This window comes from Xiphophorus hellerii, chromosome 1 (assembly GCF_003331165.1).
Source record: "Xiphophorus hellerii strain 12219 chromosome 1, Xiphophorus_hellerii-4.1, whole genome shotgun sequence".
NCBI lineage: Eukaryota > Metazoa > Chordata > Actinopteri > Cyprinodontiformes > Poeciliidae > Xiphophorus > Xiphophorus hellerii.
Window position 1 is genome coordinate 32,798,122 of NC_045672.1, and position 17,853 is coordinate 32,815,974.

The window sequence follows — 17,853 nt, forward strand, 5'->3', positions numbered from 1 at the left end:
GAGAACGGACAGAACCGAACCTCCTGGGTCCATTAACAGAAGCAGAGCAGAAACGTATTCACAAGTTTTATTTACACACAAAAACTACAAAAACATTCAGTCCATCACAGAAGCTGCTGCGTTACCGACCAGGTCCGGTTCTGGAGCTTTCAGAACACACGTTCCTGAACGGGTTTTGATTGGACTGAGAACATGCAGCACACACACCGTTACAACCGAACCGGATCCCCCTTCCCTCCCCCGACCAGACCAGAACTCCTGCAGAATCCCAGCTGATACCAACTGGTACCGGCTGGTTCTGGGCTGTCAGCAGAACCAGTTTCAGGTCCTCAGGCTCTGCTCTGGCGAAGGAGGCGTGTCCAACTGCCGTCACATGACTAGAACCAAACACCTGAGTGGCTACAACCAATAGAACGGCAGCACCATCAGAGTGGGCGGGGCTTGTCTTTCGGTTCCTGTTCATATTCATCATGACTCACTGAAGTTTTAACAAACAATGTAAGAAAATTCAGATCTCTGAGCTGCAGCGACCCAGCAGAGTAACTGGATCAGATACAGAACCTCAGGCACAGGTGAGGCGAACACAGCAGGTGTGGAACGGTACCGGCCGTATTCACAAAGATCCTCAAAACCCAACTTCACCCCGTTGCTAGTTGACCCCGTTGCTAGGCGTGACGCTGTTTTCTGGGGTTAGGGTTCCTCATCTATTCAATGGTTGTTGCCAATAACTTAGTGGAGCATTGCCGCCACCTGCTGGTGAGGAGGGTGAACCAAAGGCTAAACATAAACTCGTGTCAAATGGTTTTGTTTTGAAACTAAAACGTCTCTTGGTATCTTTCATCTTTTTAAAATAAATCAACAGGTCCAGACTTGGCTGTGATTGGTCGAAACACAAAACACAGACAAAAAACCCAAAAATGCCTCCAGTGACAGAAATGAATCCAGACTGGAGTAAGAAAAGTGTCACAACGATGAAACTAAAATTACATTAAATGCCACTCAGCTACTTTGTCTCAGGATTCTTTGAGAATACGGGCCCAGGTGTGTGAACAGAACAGGTGTGTGTGAACAGAACAGGTGTGTGTGAACAGAACAGGTGTGTGTGAATAGAACAGGTGTGTGTGAACAGAACAAGTGTGTGTGAATAGAACAGGTGTGTGTGAATAGAACAAGTGTGTGTGAACAGAACAGGTGTGTGTGAACAGAACAGGTGTGTGTGAATAGAACAGGTGTGTGTGAACAGAACAAGTGTGTGTGAACAGAACAGGTGTGTGTGAACAGAACAGGTGTGTGTGAACAGAACAGGTGTGTGTGTGTGAGGACAGGTGTGTGTGAACACTGATTCTTCTCAATAAAACTTATGTTCTGCATTAAAAAGCATCATTTCAGTAACAAAAGTTTGTATAAAATCAGATGACATCAGATCCGTAGAAAACGAGACCAAACAGTCGATCGATGATGAAATCAATCACCGCTGTGACATCATCGTCTGATTGTCGTTCTGACCGTTTTTGGGTTCTTTTGTTCTGAAGCTCTGAAACATGAAACCCGAAGCTCCTCTTATTGCTTCAGACTAAACCTGCTTCCTGATTATGACCTGAAGTTGACCCGGGCCCAGAACCCAGGTCCTGATCCGGGCCCAGATCCGGGTTCCAGATGAATATGGAGGTCCAGATCCGGGACAGGGTTTCCTCCAGGTTCTGGTGACATTCCTAACTTGTTGGAGATCTGGATTGTCTCTTTGCAGGACCAGAACTTTCTCCTGGACCCGGTTTCCCTGAAGAAGTTCTGGATCTTGGTTCTCTGAGCCGGCCAGAACCGGGCCGGTCCGGTCCTGTTGCAGGTCCAGTCTTGCTGGTTTGAGGATGAAACTCGGTGCTGGATTCATAGTGCAGGGATTCTGAGTCCAAACTGCAAAGTTACCTGATGCTTCCGGTCTGGACTCACCTGAGGCTTTAACAGGTAGACGCCTGAGCTGATCAGGGCTGGTGATGTCAGCTGGTGATGTCAGAGAGCAGGTGAGGCTCTGTCTTTGGGGGGTGCAGATTGTCTGAGCAGAGTCTGAGGACCAGGAACCCAGAACTTGGACGGTTGGCGCTCCACAGTCCAGCTGTGGCGATACGAGAACCTTGAGAAGTGAGGGACTCAGGGTTCCTTCTTGACCCAAACCAGCGTCCAACAGCGTCCAGTTGGACGCTGTTCTCTCCAACAGCGGTAAACCATTGGTCCTCCGCTGGGTTCAGGCAGGTTCTGGTTCTGGTTCAGGTTTGTGGCTCCTCCAGAGACCAGTGAACACTCTGATGAGTAGATGGTCGTCCTTAGCTGACCCTGTCAGGTCAGATGAAGGTCTTGGGGAGGCGAACCTGTCTTTAAGGTGCATGGGGCGTCTGGGTGTTCGGGTAGTCTCTGAACTGGGTCAGCTGGTTCATCATCACCCAATCACAGGAGGCCCAGAGAACCGGGCCGGAGTCCGTCCAAGTCTGTTCCTCTGATTGGCTGGTGATCAGACCAGAGTCCCAGGAGACGGCTGGTCCACCGCCAAGTCTCTGAGAGGAACTTCCTGTTTCTGGGACAGACAGGAGTCCTGGTAGAGCGAGCTGTCCACAGACCTGGCAGAGAGGGAGAGACGGCCTCTGGTTTCATCTTCAGCTCACATTGATGTGAAGAAAACTAAAAAAAAAAGTCTTTTGGCCTGGAAAGCAAGGCATTGTGGGGGATGTAGTTGCTGGCGGACCCCTACCTCCCATGCAGCGGATGTCCGTGGAACGTGGCGGAGTGCGGCAGCGTCTGCTTGTGATGCGGCGCGGCGTAGTGATGACTCTGATAGGGCGACTGCTGGAGGACTCCGTGGGCCGTGCGTCTTTGCTGCAGGGCTCCAACCCCTCCGGTCTGACCTTTGACCCCACCACTCGGCTTAGTGTTGGCAGCTGACGAGACCTTTCCACCGGCCTGGTTCTGGTGGGTGGATCCTAAGGTGTTCCTCAGGTACCAGTCCCTCAGACCTGTGAAGAACAAATCAGACAAAGTCACACCTGAGAGCAGGTAGAGGGTTCCTGACCTTGTTTTATCCACCAGGTGGCACCAGTCGGGGTTTCTGTGCTGCTCCCTTACCCTCCAGGGCCAGGGCCTTGTGGAGGCTTCGGGTGGCCTCCTCCAGCTGCGAGTCCTGCTGGGGGGGCAGCTGCGGCGGGCGGGGGGGCAGGAGGTGGGGGTGGGGGTCTGGCTGGATGGTGGGCGGAACCTGTTTGGTGATGTCACCGTGGTTCTGTTGCACTGGCAGGAACGGGCCGCAGGACTTGGTGCGGGTGACGGTGACTCTGCGCTGGTCGCCGTGGTGACCGCGGTAGACGGGCGGGGCTCCCGCGGGCTGCTGGGCGGAGCCGGTGCTGTGGAGCGGCCTGCTGGGCTGCGACTGCTGGCGCTGCAGCTGCCGCTGCTTCTCCCAGACGTAGTCCAGCAGAACCTCGCTGTAGCCCCCCCCTCGGACACGGACCCCCCCCTCTGGGGCCGAGGGGTGGTTTCTGCTGCGTCGCTCCGTCAGCGACTCAGAGCTCCAGAATGACCCGGCCGCGTTCGTTCCCCTGGAAACGGTGGCTCCGTTGGGCCGCAGCGGCCCCTGCTGGGCCCCACCCTCGTCCTCGTCCTCCGGGGGGGTGCTGTGGGTCAGGAGGCTGTTGGAGCCGTTGCTCTGGCGCGACGCCCGACAGCCCGCCTCCCGCCCCACGTCGGAGGAGGAGGAGGAGTCCTGGGAGCGAGGAGGAGGAGGGGGAGGCTGCGAGGGGGGCAGAGGAGGGGGCTTGGTGTTCTCACGGTGTTCAGTCCTGAAAGGTCAGAGGTCAGGTGGTGAGAAACTCTTCTGAGGCAGGTACCAAACATAAAACTTACTGGGCAAACTATTTATATACTATTTATCTACAACTGCTACTCAGTGGTAGTTGTTATTGTGTCTTGTCTCTATGCTGTAACTGCAAAGTAATTTCCCTGCTGGGATGAATAAAGTACTTCTATTCTATTCTATTCTATTCTATATGGGTTAAACTGTTTAAACTGGTTTTTCCAGCCAGGAACACCCGAGCGGATCCAGAGGTCTGGCGTACCTGCTGAGCACTGACGACTTCTTGGGTTTGTTCTGGTTGAAAACCTCCACAGGAGATCCAGCAGAAACCAGCAGGGAGCGACACTGAGACCCACCGTTGTCTGTCAACACAGAGACGATCCACATCAGCACTGAATCCTGCCAGGACTTTACTGTCTGCTGAGATTTAGGCCACGCCACTTTGGTTCTGAGATCCCAGCTGCCGGTTCTGTAAGCTGTCTGGGTCCGTCCCTATAGTGAGGATGATGAGATGGTGGAACCAGCAACTAGTAACTTCTGGTTATAGACTTTGGGAGGTCCAGACCAAAGCCGAGACCAGTCGCATTAGAGGGAACTGAGGTTGAGGTCATGGACTCCTACAAATATCTTGGGCTGTGGCTGGACAGTAAACTGGATTGGTCAAAACACACTAGCCACCTGTATGGGAAAGTGCAGAGCAGGATGTACTTCCTGAGGAGACTGCGGTCCTTTAACATCTGCAGCAAACTGCTCTGGATGTTCTACCAGTCTGTGATTGCCAGTGTCCTCTTCTACACCGTGGTGTGCTGGGGAGGCAGCATATCCAAGAAGGACACGTCCAGAATGGACAAACTGACCAGGCGTGCCGGCTCTGTGGTCGGCATGAAGCTGGACTCTCTGGTGACGGTGGCAGAGGCGAGGACACTGAACAAACTGCTGGACATCATGAACGATAGCAGCCACCCTCTACACGCCGTCATCAGCAGCCAGAGGAGCCGGTTCAGTGACAGACTGCTGCTTCCCAAGTGCCGGACCAATAGATTTAAGAACTCTTTTGTCCCCCATGCCTTCAGACTGTACAATTCCTCATTGGGGGGGGAGGTGACACAGGACAGAGGGTGGAAGGAGTAGTGACCCCTTGTATTTTTCTCCATACTTATCAGGTCAAACCACATAGTGCAATACGATATCACTGGTCAATCTATCCGCCAAATTCTTATATTTTTTTTGTGTTGTATTTATATTTACTTATATTCTTATATTCTATATTCTTATTCCTTGTTTCTTGCATAATTTAAGGTTTTTCTTGCATAATTTAAGGTTTTGGTTACTCACATTTAGTGTGTACCTTAGTATTTAATTTGTATTTTGTATTCTTTTGCACTTTTGCTTACTGTGTGTTATCTTTGTTTTTTGCCTGGGAGCTGCTGGTAACTTCAATTTCCTGAGGGAGTCTTCCCAAAGGATCAATAAAGTACAAGTCTAAGTCTAGTAGGTAGAACGTCAGAACGTGAGCTCATCCTGCTGGTCGCCATGATGCATCGCGAAGGTCCTGGAGGGACCGGAGCTGACACAACGTGGACCACCGGACCATGAGGAGACACTTTCATCGGAGTTTGGTAGATGACTAACTGGTTGAACTGGTTCTTGGAGGACCAGTATCCAGTGCATCTACTCTCACCTGTCAGGCAGTTCCTAAATTACCCTCAGGAGGGCGCCACTAGTGACATCAGCTGATGAAATCTGGTCTGATTTCATCCTGATGTTTACAGAACATCAGACGCTGTCGGGACGTTTTGTTCTCCCAAAACCAGAAACCCTGTGTGTGTGTGTGTGTGTGTGTGTGTGTGTTACCGTTGTCGTTTCCTGCTGAGTCTGATGTGGAGCTGCTCTCTGATCTCACTGTATCATCTGGAAAAACACAGAAACTGTGGTTCAGGATAAAGGCAGGAAGAGGCCTTCCTTCCAGAAACAATGGTGTGTGGGGGGGGGCGTGTGTGTGTGTGTGTGTGTGTGTGTGTGTTTTTCTATAAAGCCTACTCACAAATATTGTGAGGACATTTTGCCCACACAATGTACAAACATATTTGTTGGAGGTTACAGTGTGGAAATAAAGAGACACATCACATGTTATTGTTTACATCCAGGCAGCTTCTAGCCCTGCAACAGGAAGCTGGGGGCGGGACCTGCTGTGTGACATCACACCGCAACGGGTCCATAGAGGTCCCCATGAAGATACAGAACCATAACATGTGTGTGTGTTACCTGTGTGTGTGTTACCTCTGTGTGTGGGTTACCTCTGTGTGTGTGTTATACCTGTGTGTGTGTTATACCTGTGTGTGTGTTACCTGTGTGTGTGTTACCTGTGTGTGTGTTACCTCTGTGTGTGGGTTACCTCTGTGTGTGTGTTATACCTGTGTGTGTGTTATACCTGTGTGTGTGTTACCTGTGTGTGTGTTACCTCTGTGTGTGTGTTATACCTGTGTGTGTGTTACCTCTGTGTGTGTGTTATACCTGTGTGTGTGTTATACCTGTGTGTGTGTTACCTGTGTGTGTGTTACCTCTGTGTGTGTGTTATACCTGTGTGTGTTACCTCTGTGTGTGTGTTACCTGTGTGTGTGTGTGTTACCTGTGTGGCAACCCCGGTGCACCGTCCTCTTGCCATGGTGTGTGTGGGTGTGAGTGTGTGTGCCGTTCTCAGAGTCGCTGTGTTTCCTCAGTGCGGCGCTGAACAGCGTCTTTCTGGGTTTGGGCCGCTGGCCGTCTTCTTCCTGCTTCACACAAACAGAACCGGGTCAGCCGACCAGTAGGGGGCGCTGCTTCATCAGAACCAGACTACACTTCCAAACAGAACCCAGGTTCCACTTTAAACCGGCTGGTTCTACACTGGATCCACCGTTGGGTTCTGCTGGTTCTGGACCGGAACAACAGAGCCTTAGCCTTCAGATGCATCAGAACCTGTCACTGCAGAACAAAACGGTTCTGTCCTGTGGTCGGTCGGAGGTTCTGTTTTCGGCTGTTTCTGTCTGAACCCAATGAGAAACCCGGCTCACCTCCGCTCGACACTTCCTGTTCCCCTGGCGGGTCGGCGCCGCTCGTCTGCGGACGCAGGGCGGCTTCTCGCCCGCCTCCAGGGGGAAGTCGCTGGGCACTGCACCTGTCAGCTCCTAACCAATCAGAGCGCAGCACACACCTCAGCGCACAGCGGCCGGACCAATCAGGCTTCGCCTCCGGCTGTGACATCACTCACCGCCTCCTGGAGGCAGATCCGCCTCAGCTCGGCCAATCGTGCGCTCAGTAGAACCTGCAGGCTCCGCCTCCTCTCCTGCAGCTCCGCCATTCGCTCTTTTTGCTTCCTGCTTGGACAGGTGAGGGGCTCTGCACACAGGACACAGGTGAGGCAGGAAGCAGGAAGCAGGGGTGACGGACAGATTTTCCCAACTGGTCTCTCTTACCAGGTGCTAAAATGAGTTGGCCTTTGACCTCCATGGCATGCACTTCCCATGTGACTCCGCCCCCTCGTCGCTCCGGTCCTGTCCACGGAGCCCGGCTCACCTGTGGAGCGCCACCAGGTGTTCCTCACCTGCTGAGCCACTTCATAGACCCTCCAGTGTTTCTCACCTGCAGCCATCCAACAGGCCAGACGCTCAGGCAGCTGCAGCTCCCATGGCGGCCTGCAGGGGGTGCTCAACCTGAGAGCAAAACCACAGAAGAAGAAACATCAGGAATTATGACAGCTTTAGGACAGAAAATCAGATTTTCCTCACTGAGGTCTAACATGAACACACAAAGAAAACTTCTTCCAGATCAGAACCAGAACCAGAGAGGGTCCGGCCTGTCGGGACCCGGTTCTGCTGCTGCAGTGCCTCCTGCTGGGCAGACGGGTTCCGCTCCGGATTAACGGCGTTGAATCAAAACAAGTAAAACTCCAACATGAAGAGCAGATTCTGCTGCTGATCCCATCTGAAGCGGTCCGATGACCCGGCGGGCCGGTTCTGCTGCCGCTACGCCGGCCGCCTGGGAACAGGAAGCTGGCAGCAGGAAACAGGAAGAAGGAAACGAGCAGCAAAGAGACAGGAAGAGAGAGAGCGAGAGAGGAGGGAACAGGACTGGGAGTGACTGAACGGGTCAGAACCAGAACCGTCATCTGGCCCAAACGCTCCACAGCATGACCAGCCTGGATGGTTCTGGATTAACAGAACCAACAAAAACCTTTCTGTTTCCACCTCTGTTCCAGCACCGAGCTCGGTCCATTTGAGTCGGGTTCTGGTCGGGTTCTGTCACTGAGATCATGGAGTCTCACCACTAAACTGTTTTATTGTTGTTGTTTTTCTTTTTTTGTTAGCTGCACCCTGGGGGCAGGCCCGGCGGCATTAGGGGGCAAACAGCGTAAACATGACGGACTCTGCTGCCCCCTGCTGGCTGTAAAACAGAAATGTTCCGACTGAAGCTGCTTGGCTCTGACCAGAACCAAAAGGCCCGGAACCGTGGGCCGGGCCTTTTGGTTCATACGTCACAGGCTGAGCTGAATGAGATATTTGTTTCCCAGAAAATTCTTGGTGACTTTTCCTTCACCTTTGTAGATTACCAACCTAATTTTATTAGGAAAATATCATTTACATAAATCTAAATTCTCAAATCAGAAACCTGGCTTTTCAGGCTTTACATAGAAATTCAGACAATATATCAGAACTCTCCAGTTAAAAAAAATATAGAAAAGCCATTGAGACAAAGGATTTGTGCATTTAACATTTTTCTAACTTAACTTTTTCTTTTGCTTCCCGACTGTCCTCAAATGGAACAGAATTAGTTTTGGTTTGATTTGGCATAAACAAAATAAAGAAACTTGTGAAATGTGTTATTAAAACAATTAACTCAAACAGCTTTTCTAAAAAACACAAATATAATTCCCCTAAATTGTGAATTACAAATAAAACTTTGACACATTTCAAATGTCTTTTGTCTTCATGTCAGTCCAGGCAGGCAGCAGGGGGCGGGCTCTTCCGCATTTACCATGACGTTACCATGGTTGCCATGGTAACGGTCACTTTTTAATGAAATTAACATTCAAACAAAATTTAGAAAAAACTGTTCTGATAAAAATACAACGTTTGAGATGTGTCATTGCAACTGGAACCAGAACCATCAGGAACCAGAAGAGCTTCAGACTAAACAACCAGAACCCGGCTGTCTGGACCTGCTGCTTCTGAATAGAACCCATCAGACAGAACCAGAACCTTCTCATAATAATCATTGTTTCTCATCAGTCCAGAGACCCGTCTAGGACCGGTCCAAACCCAGCAGAACCTCAGAAACTCCGCCCACTGACCCAGAGCCTGGTTCTGAAACCGGGTCACTGAAGGTCTGAAGGAACCTCAGAGGAAACACCAACCTCACACACACACATACCCACCCACACACACACTCAGCTCAGAGGGGTGAAAGGTTATTGGCTGGCTGGCTGCAGCTCTCAGCCAATCAGAGCTCAGGACTGGCTGCTGGGACTCTGTTCTGTTGCTGAGCAGAGAATCAGCCTGACCTACATCCATCACACACAGCGCTGCTGCGCCAGGCTCAGAGGCACTGCGGCAGCCTCAGCAGGGCTCTGAGGACCGGACTCACTGAGCCGCTGCCGCGAGGCGTTCACTGACCTCCGGGAAAAACAGACGGCTACACACAAACACGCAGAACCTCAATCTGCAGCAGCAACGTTCCAACTGCAGAACCGGGCCCAGCAGAACGCAGCAGAACCCAGCAGAACTGGCAGCCATGACAGGAAAACCCAGTCCTTCTGTACAGAACCAGAGCAACATGTGAGGGACGGGCGGTTCTGTTTGGGTCTGGGAACCAGAAACCCGCCCAGAACTCTGCACCCAAGCCACAGAACACTGAAGCACGGTGGTGACGGTATCATGCTATGGGATTACTGTAAAACTAAAGATCAGTACAAAAAAATTAACCTGGAAACATTTTTCAGATTTTAGAGCAGATGTTCATCATCTACCAGTTTCATGTTGACGGTATATTTCATGTTTTATGTTTCTCTTTAGGTATTATAGAAATGTTTAGATCTTGTTCTCTACTTTTGTTCCTGTTTGTTGTTTTAAATAAAGTTATAGGTGGTGAAAAATAGAGAGAGCATGAGCAGAGGAAATGAAACGCTGCATAAACAGACTTTTAAACAAGAGCATGAATATATTTCTCTAAAACTCGATATTCAAAACTGAAACACAGACGCCGAACTTTATTAAGACGTAAATTTCAGAATCTATCTGGAAAAATCTGCTCTGAAACTTTTCAATGCTAGCTATAGTGCTACAGCGCTAAGCTAATAGTTAGCATATTATTGTTCTACAGAAGGACGAACACGTCTGGTTCCAAGTAGACCCACAGAATCGGGTTTGGACCCGGACTCCACCAGAACCGGTGCAGTTCAGCAGAACTAGAACCTTCTTCAGAGTCAATCCTGGCAGAGGATTGTGGACTTCCTCAGTTCTGTCTCTGACCAGAACATGGATTAAAACCTGATCCTGAAAACCCGTTTGGACCTCCAGCTGGAACTTCAGAAGAGAACTTCTCCTTAAGAGTCAGAATCAGAGGTTCTGGTCTCGGTTCCTCCATTTGGTACCTAGTAAGGTCGAACAGGTAACGACCCAAACTGGATCGGTACCAAGCGGTGAGCGGAGTGTTTCATGGCTGCTTCGAGAACCGAATATTGAAAGTTACTTTCTTCAATCTGCTGGAAGGAAACAAGGTTCTATGAACCGAACTCTAGTTCTATGACTGCAGTCTGGGTTCTGGTGGCCCGGACTCCACCAGAACCGGGCCAAACTGGGATCAGAACCAGTTTGGCCCAGCATGTGCGCCAACAGCAGGTTTCGGCTTTCTTCTTTGTGTATTTGGGGTTATGCACCAACACCGACAGATCCAAAGTAAAGAGGGGAACATTTACTGAACACATTGAAATACTAAGCTGAAGTGAAAACTAACCTCTGGTACCAACTGGGCTTTGTTCCGTTTCTGTTAGAGGAAAGGATGGACCCAGAACCCTGGAACTCCTTCACTGGGTGCGATCCTTAACCATCAGCAGGCGGATGGAAGAGGCAACGTGGGAGGAGCTTCCATCCTAAACAGAGATCAGAATCAGCCAATAAACTGCCACCGTGAGAGCGGCAGCTGGTCCCGGTACTTTCTGGAACCTTCGAGGTCCAACTCAAATGGCCTCTGGAGATAGAAGATGTCTGTGGAGCCAGGCTCAGAACCTCTGGGTCCCGATCCATCATGCTGCCATCGGCCAATAGGACAGCAGCCTGAGGTGGCCTCCTCTACCATCAAACCCAGTTTGAATGAACCAATCCACTCACTGGTTCTGGTACCTCAACCCAAAGGCTGCTGGTCTCCACAGCCATGAGGAAGTAAAGCAAGGACTCTGCTCCATCCCAACCACAACGGTTTACACAACCTGAACACCTGAATATCTTCCAATCTGCTGATGGGACAGCGCTGTTCTGTTTCCCTGCCCAACCGACCCGTACCTCACCATGCATGGTCCCTCGTTAGTGTAGGTCCAAAGCTCAAGGTACAGTCCGGTTAGGGTGGAGCTACTGGCGTCACACAACACCGACTACTGAGGATGGAGAAACATTACCAGACGTGGTAGTGCGTCAAGTTTGTCGTGGTGCTAGCATGATGCAACCCTACATGTTTGGGTTTGTGTGCCCAGTCAGAGTTCCACCCAATGGTGGAAACGTTCTCCTGAATACGCTGGACCATAAAAACGCGGAACCGTACCACTCAGTGGGAACGTTGGCAAGATGTGGCTATCCAAACGGAGCAGTACCAGCAGTAACCTCTGGGGGCAGAATGGTACAGCAAAGCCCAGCAAACAGAACAGAGAAGAAGAAAAGAGAAGAAATGCCAGAACTTGTTCTCCGAACTGGTCCGGACCCTGGAGGACAGACGAGGTTTCGTTCTTCTAGTTTTTCTGCTAATGAAAGGAAAGAGGTGAAGCCAGGTTCTTGTTGTCATGGTGACGGTCAGACACAACAACAAGACCATAATTATATTAATCTTCTAACCTGCGGGTTACCCCGTTAGGCCGTCCATGATGGCTGACCCACCGGGACCAGAACCCGGTTCTACGCCCTGGACCATGTGACCCCAGGCTGCTCTCTGATTGGCTCTCGCTGGCTCTGGGTAAAGTTTGTGTGTTTTTACGTCACTCAGCTGATTCCACATGTCAACACAAAGACAAGTTGGTGTCACGTGAGTCGCGCACGCGCATGCCTCTCTGAGCAGCAGAGCCAATCAGTGAGCAGTAATCCCAGGCTCACCTGCCGGTTCTGTTCCGTTCCCGCAGCTGGATCTGGATCAGCCGCCGAACCGGAAGCTGCCTGCTTCCTGTTGGACTCGGAGAACCGAACCTCAACCCCCCTCACTCCCCTCACCCCCCGTGTAGTTTGACCCGGGTCCTTCCCTCAGCTCGGTTCGGTTTGGTTCGGACTCTGAGCCGAACATCACCATAACAACCACCCTGGCTCGCGCTGCTTGGCTCCCGCGCGCCGCGCCGCTGCACCCCGCAGACTTTTAGCGGGAGTTCCGGTCCAGCTTACCTGGGTCACCTGCAGCGGCGGCGTCACGTGGTCCGCGACCCGGTCCGGAGAGCAGAACCGGTCCAGAGAACCTGAGAGTTCTGATCGATCAGCTGGGATCCAAGCTCTGATCGCTCTTCATCGTCCTCCTCTTCATCATCCGCAGCATCAGCAGCACGAGGCGCGCTCCCGCCGCGGACACGCACACGCCTCGCCCATGCGCGCACATGTGCGCCAGCAGCAGGTTTCTGCTTTCTTCTTCGTGTGTTTGGGTTTATGCTCGCCAACACCGACCAGAACATCCCAGCGGAGGCTGGTCAGAGGTTCCGAACCTCTGACCAGCCTCAGAAATAACCGATGGAAACATAAATAATCTATAAAATAATCTTGACCCAAACAGAACCTCAGGAGAAACGAACTTCTGGAGACTTTCTCTGGTTTCATGGCGCCGTTTGTAAAATTCAGAATTACTTTATTAATTAATTTATTAATGAAATGTTGCTGTAAATCATTTCTTTACGTTCTTCAGTTGTTGAAGATGGCAGGAAGGATCTCCTGTAGCAGTCTGTGTTACAGCGACTCTGAAGAAGACTCTGACTGAAGACGCTCAGGGTTGGACAGAATCCTTCTTTGCTTCATCATCACCAGAGGATCCACAGTCAGAACCAGAACAGAACCAGACTTCTTATTCAGGCTGTTGAGCCTCTTAGCTCCTGGATCTGATTCTGGTGTGTAGCATATTTGTGTAACCAGTATACTATATTTCTAGATAATTAAAAATAGATCATGACCAACAAAGTCAATGGGCTAGTTCTCAGAAGTCTAGGTACGGCTCAGGAAAGAGTAGACAGACTAGAAGTTGCAGATATGAGTGCCTTGTATTCACAGTGATTAATTATTTACATTACAATAAGAAAGGAAAAAAAAACATTTAAATGGCCATATTAAAATAAAAGGAAATAATACACAAAGAAAACAAATTAAATTAACAAATAAAAAAAAACAAATCAGTTCCACAGTTCCAGTAACAAGCCACACCATTCAGTTCATAAAACTCCTGAAAACTGAACTGAGGCGGTTCAACAGGGTCAGGTGAGTTTAGAGCGCCTGTTACAGTTCATATGCTGACAAAAGTCAGAGTGGAAACAATTTTGTTCATGGGCTGCAGGAAGCCTCCCACCAGCCTGGTGGGGAAACCAAATCTTAATACCACAGGTGAAATCCTTTAGGCTCTTGGACCTGATTCTTCAGCTCGCCATCGAACCTGGCCTGTACAATAAAGCAGGACCAGTCTCAAATATATATATATATATATAATCAAACATTTCAGTGTGCACACAAAAAAAAATATGATCGGCACTCATTGCACTATGAATAATCCTAATCAATGCATTTCCAAATACAAATTTTCTAGATAAATCTTATTCATAAAAAGTCAATAAATATGCTCCATACAAACAACAAACAATGCAAAAATCATCTAGATAAGCAAATACTTTTAATATTTAAGGCATCTCATTGTTCTCCAATTTGTTTGTTCAGAGTCGCAATAGAGCATCCAAATTGATATCAATTAACGCCAAGTCTTCATAAAATGACTCACCAATTCCGCAGTTCATAAGGCATACAAGCGGTTTTGTGTTTCTCTGATCCCTCAGCTTACGACCGGAGACTCCTAAAGTTAGTACAATTTTATCAGCATCATACAAGATTAAAGAAAAACAGAATGTTGCGCTTAACCGACCTGCAGCTCTGCTCTCCCAAACTTGTTCTAATCCTCCATGCTTTTTGCTCCAGCTAATATACCCAACAAATGAGCTGACGGTGGTACATGTGACTCAGACGCTCAACAATGATTGGCTGTTTAGTAAATCTCGAGAATTGCAACTACCGCGAGATTTTGGAGGGCAATAGTAGCGAACCAAAAAATGGAACTCAACATTTCACTTGGGTTACACCCTCCCCCCTTAAATCCATGCAACACCGATGCATGTTAAATTATCTGAACATTAGAACATACAGGAGCATCAGAGACAGGTTCAGCAAAGGTCTCCCCATAAGCAGTAGCTAAGCTATGCAAAAGAGTTTGCACTACCGAAATTAATGGATTACCCAAAGAAGCATACTGAAAGCGCTTAATTGGTTTTGGTTGTCGACTAGTTCGACGAATGGGCTGTTCAACTTCTAACCCATTATTGGTTTCAGGAATAGCCATAGATGATTCAGGGGAATGTGGTGATAACATAATTGGCTTTGGTAATGTCTCTACTGGGCCATGGGACTCCAACACTTCAGATGACCTCAGCTCCGGAACCTGTACAGGCTTAAGTGAACTTCCTGGGTCCATCTGATCTTCTGGAGGAACTTTCTCCAAGGCCGGGAGTGGATCCACGTTATCAGACAGTAGAGACAACTTGTCAATATCAGATGAGGGAATCCGCCTCTCTGTGTCAGCTTCTAGAACCCTGCTCATGGACTGGGTAGGGATTGTTCCCTCAACACTGACCTTCACAGGTGACAAAACTGAGAACCGAGGCACACTCCACTCCTCATCTTCCTCATCCAGGTTCTCCTCTAGGTCCTCTATTGGTGCCTGGAAACTGCGGGTATGAGGTCTACAGGCAGGTGTAGAAATTAGCTGGTCAACTTCTTCAATCTGGGGAAGGAACCCACAAGGGAGAAGAAGGTCACGGTGCAGGGTTCGGGTCCCACCAGAGGGATCCGCTTCTGGTCTTACAATATACACAGGAAGATCACCCATACGACCAACCACCACATAGATATTGGTCTCCCACTTATCCTCCAGTTTATGTTTTCCTCTGAGCCTCACATTTCTGACCAATACTCGATCACCTTCTCCAAGACTGGCTGGTTTCACTCTTTGATCAAAACGAGTCTTGTTTTTTCTTGCCATCTTCTCTGCATTTTTAGAAGCTAGCTGAAAACTCTCTTTTAGCCGAGAATGCAGATTCTGCACATATTGAGAATGTGATTGAGATGATGGACTTCTGACAGGTAAGTTGAAGGCTATGTCGACAGGAAGCCTTGGACAGCGACCGAACATCAATTCATATGGAGTAAAGCCTGTAACCTCATTTCGGGTGCAATTATATGCATGGACGAGTGGTTTGACATACTCTTTCCACCTAGTTTTCTGCTCTGGCTCCAATGTACCCAACATGCTGAGCAAAGTTCTATTGAACCTTTCAACAGGGTTCCCACGAGGATGGTATGGCGTGGTGTGTGACTTTTTAATGCCAGCAATGTTGCAGAGCTCTTTAATGAGGTGAGACTCGAAATCAGGCCCTTGGTCTGTGTGCAGGCGTTCAGGAAACCCATAATGCACAACAAAATTCTCCCATAGACATTTTGCAACAGTCTTTGCTTTTTGATTGGCTGTTGGAAAAGCCATAGCATACTTAGTAAAATGGTCCGTGAGGACAAGAATGTTTTTAGTGTTGCTTTTATCAGGTTCAATCGATAGAAAATCCATGCACAGAAGCTCAAGTGGCCGGTTGGTCTGGATACTCACTAATGGTGCAGCTCGTTCTGGCAAAGCCTTCCGGCGAATGCAGCGATTGCAGGTTTTAATCTTGTTTTCAACATCTACAGCCATGCGTGGCCAGAAAAATCGAGATCTTACCAGATCAAGTGTTCTTTCAATCCCCATGTGACCCATATCATCATGAAGACTTAAAAGGACATCAGGACGACATTCCTCTGGCAGCACAAGCTGAAACGTTAAAACCTCACCATCCTGCCTTCTTCTATATAGAAGGTCATTTTTTATTTCAAGGCGATTCCATTCTCTCATCACCAGAGGGAGGTCAGGAAGCTCAGCCTTAGCAGTTGGAGGGATCTTTTCTCCTGTTTCAAGCTGATGAATAACTTCTCTCAAAACAGGATCAGCTCTCTGTTTCTCCCTGATGTCAGGAAGGGAAAGTGATGGAAGGACTGACAACCCTTGAAACTCATCAACATACAAATCAGGAAGAACTGTAGGGGTCATACTCATCGTTTCCACCAGAGTAATGTTTCCTCCCAAAAGACCATCAGGACTTTGGCCTCTCAGCAGACAGCTGTGACAAATGGCTCCAACCACATCAGGGGTGAGTTCTACAACATCCTCTGCTTCATCCATATGTGCTGTGATGAACTGTTGCACCATAGCCCATTCTCTCTGTGGATCAGATGTTTGAGGGTGTGGTCTCCTGGAGAGGGCATCAGCATCTCTGTTTTGGCTGCCTGCACGGTACTGCAATTTAAAATCATATGTAGACAGTGCAGCAAGCCATCGATGACTAGCAGCATCAAGTTTAGCAGAGGTCAAGACATATGTTAATGGATTGTTATCGGTAATGACAGTGAAACTGGAGCCATAAAGATAGTCCTGAAATTTTTCAGTTACGCTCCATTTTAAAGCTAGAAATTCCAATTTATGGGCTGGATATCTGGCTTCACTGGCAGACAACCCACGGCTAGCATATGCAATAACTCGTAGCTTTCCCTCTTGTTCTTGATAAAGTGCGGCTCCAAGCCCAATGGTACTAGCATCTGTATGCAAGATGTAGGGTTGACTTGGGTTGGCAAAGCCAAGTACTGGGGCTGTCGTCAATCTGTCAATCAATGTGTCAAAAGCGGATTGACACTGTGCAGTCCACCTTTCATTAAAAGGTTGTTTTACATCATGGCTGTTATTTAGGACGTTTGCTTTGCGGCCTCGTTTGCGGGTAGAGGGGTACCCTTTTGTCAGGTCATTTAAAGGTTTAGCAATAGCAGCGTAGCTATTAATGAACCTGCGGTAATAGCCTGCAAAACCAAGAAACGATCGCAGTTCTTTTAAAGTTTGCGGAACTGGCCAGGATTTTAAAGCACTGACCTTTTCTGGATCCGTTTCAACGCCATGTTCAGAAACTACATGACCCAAATAACGCACAGATGTTTGGAAAAACTTACATTTTTGTGGTGATAATTTAAGACCATAATTTCTGAGCCGATGTAACACTCTTATCAACCTACTCTCATGCTCTTCTAGGGTGTCAGAGAAGATGATCAAATCATCCAAGAAGACTAAAACTTCTTTTAAGTTCAAATCACCCATGCACTTCTCCATAAGGCGCTGGAAAGTACTGGGTGCATTAGTCACGCCTTGGGGCATTCTATTGAATTCCCAGAATCCAAGTGGAGTCACAAATGCAGTTTTAGGTTTATCACCCTCTTCCATTTCTATCTGATAATATCCTGACTTCAAGTCAAGAACACTAAACCATCGTGAACCAGTGAGAGCTGAAAATGACTCTTCCAAATTTGGTAATGCATAAGCATCCTTTACCGTCTGGAGGTTCAACTTTCTATAATCTATACAAAGCCGAACATCCCCATTCTTCTTCCGAACGACTACGATCGGTGAAGAAAATGGTGACTCTG

The 17,853-nt window shown here is 48.8% G+C and overlaps 1 protein-coding gene across 5 annotated transcripts; it reads right to left on the bottom strand.

The window, feature by feature from the left end:
• Positions 1 to 2,238: 2,238 nt before the first annotated feature.
• Positions 2,239 to 12,702, bottom strand: ccdc120a (coiled-coil domain containing 120a). 5 transcript variants are annotated; one of them, XM_032567392.1, is made up of 11 exons: positions 12,448 to 12,701; positions 10,826 to 10,961; positions 7,291 to 7,527; positions 7,086 to 7,213; positions 6,889 to 7,002; positions 6,465 to 6,609; positions 5,690 to 5,746; positions 4,098 to 4,197; positions 3,112 to 3,821; positions 2,741 to 3,002; positions 2,239 to 2,609 (listed from the first exon to the last, which is right to left on the bottom strand). In XM_032567392.1, exons 3-11 carry the CDS (start codon positions 7,322 to 7,324, stop codon positions 2,504 to 2,506), a joined length of 1,656 nt encoding a protein of 551 aa, XP_032423283.1. In that variant the 5' UTR covers positions 7,325 to 7,527; positions 10,826 to 10,961; positions 12,448 to 12,701; the 3' UTR covers positions 2,239 to 2,503. The 5 variants fall into 5 exon arrangements, with proteins under 5 accessions (XP_032423283.1, XP_032423275.1, XP_032423308.1 ...); XM_032567384.1 differs by having other exon boundaries at positions 10,826 to 12,061; positions 12,169 to 12,701; XM_032567417.1 differs by having other exon boundaries at positions 6,465 to 6,606; positions 10,826 to 12,702.
• Positions 12,703 to 17,853: the final 5,151 nt, after the last annotated feature.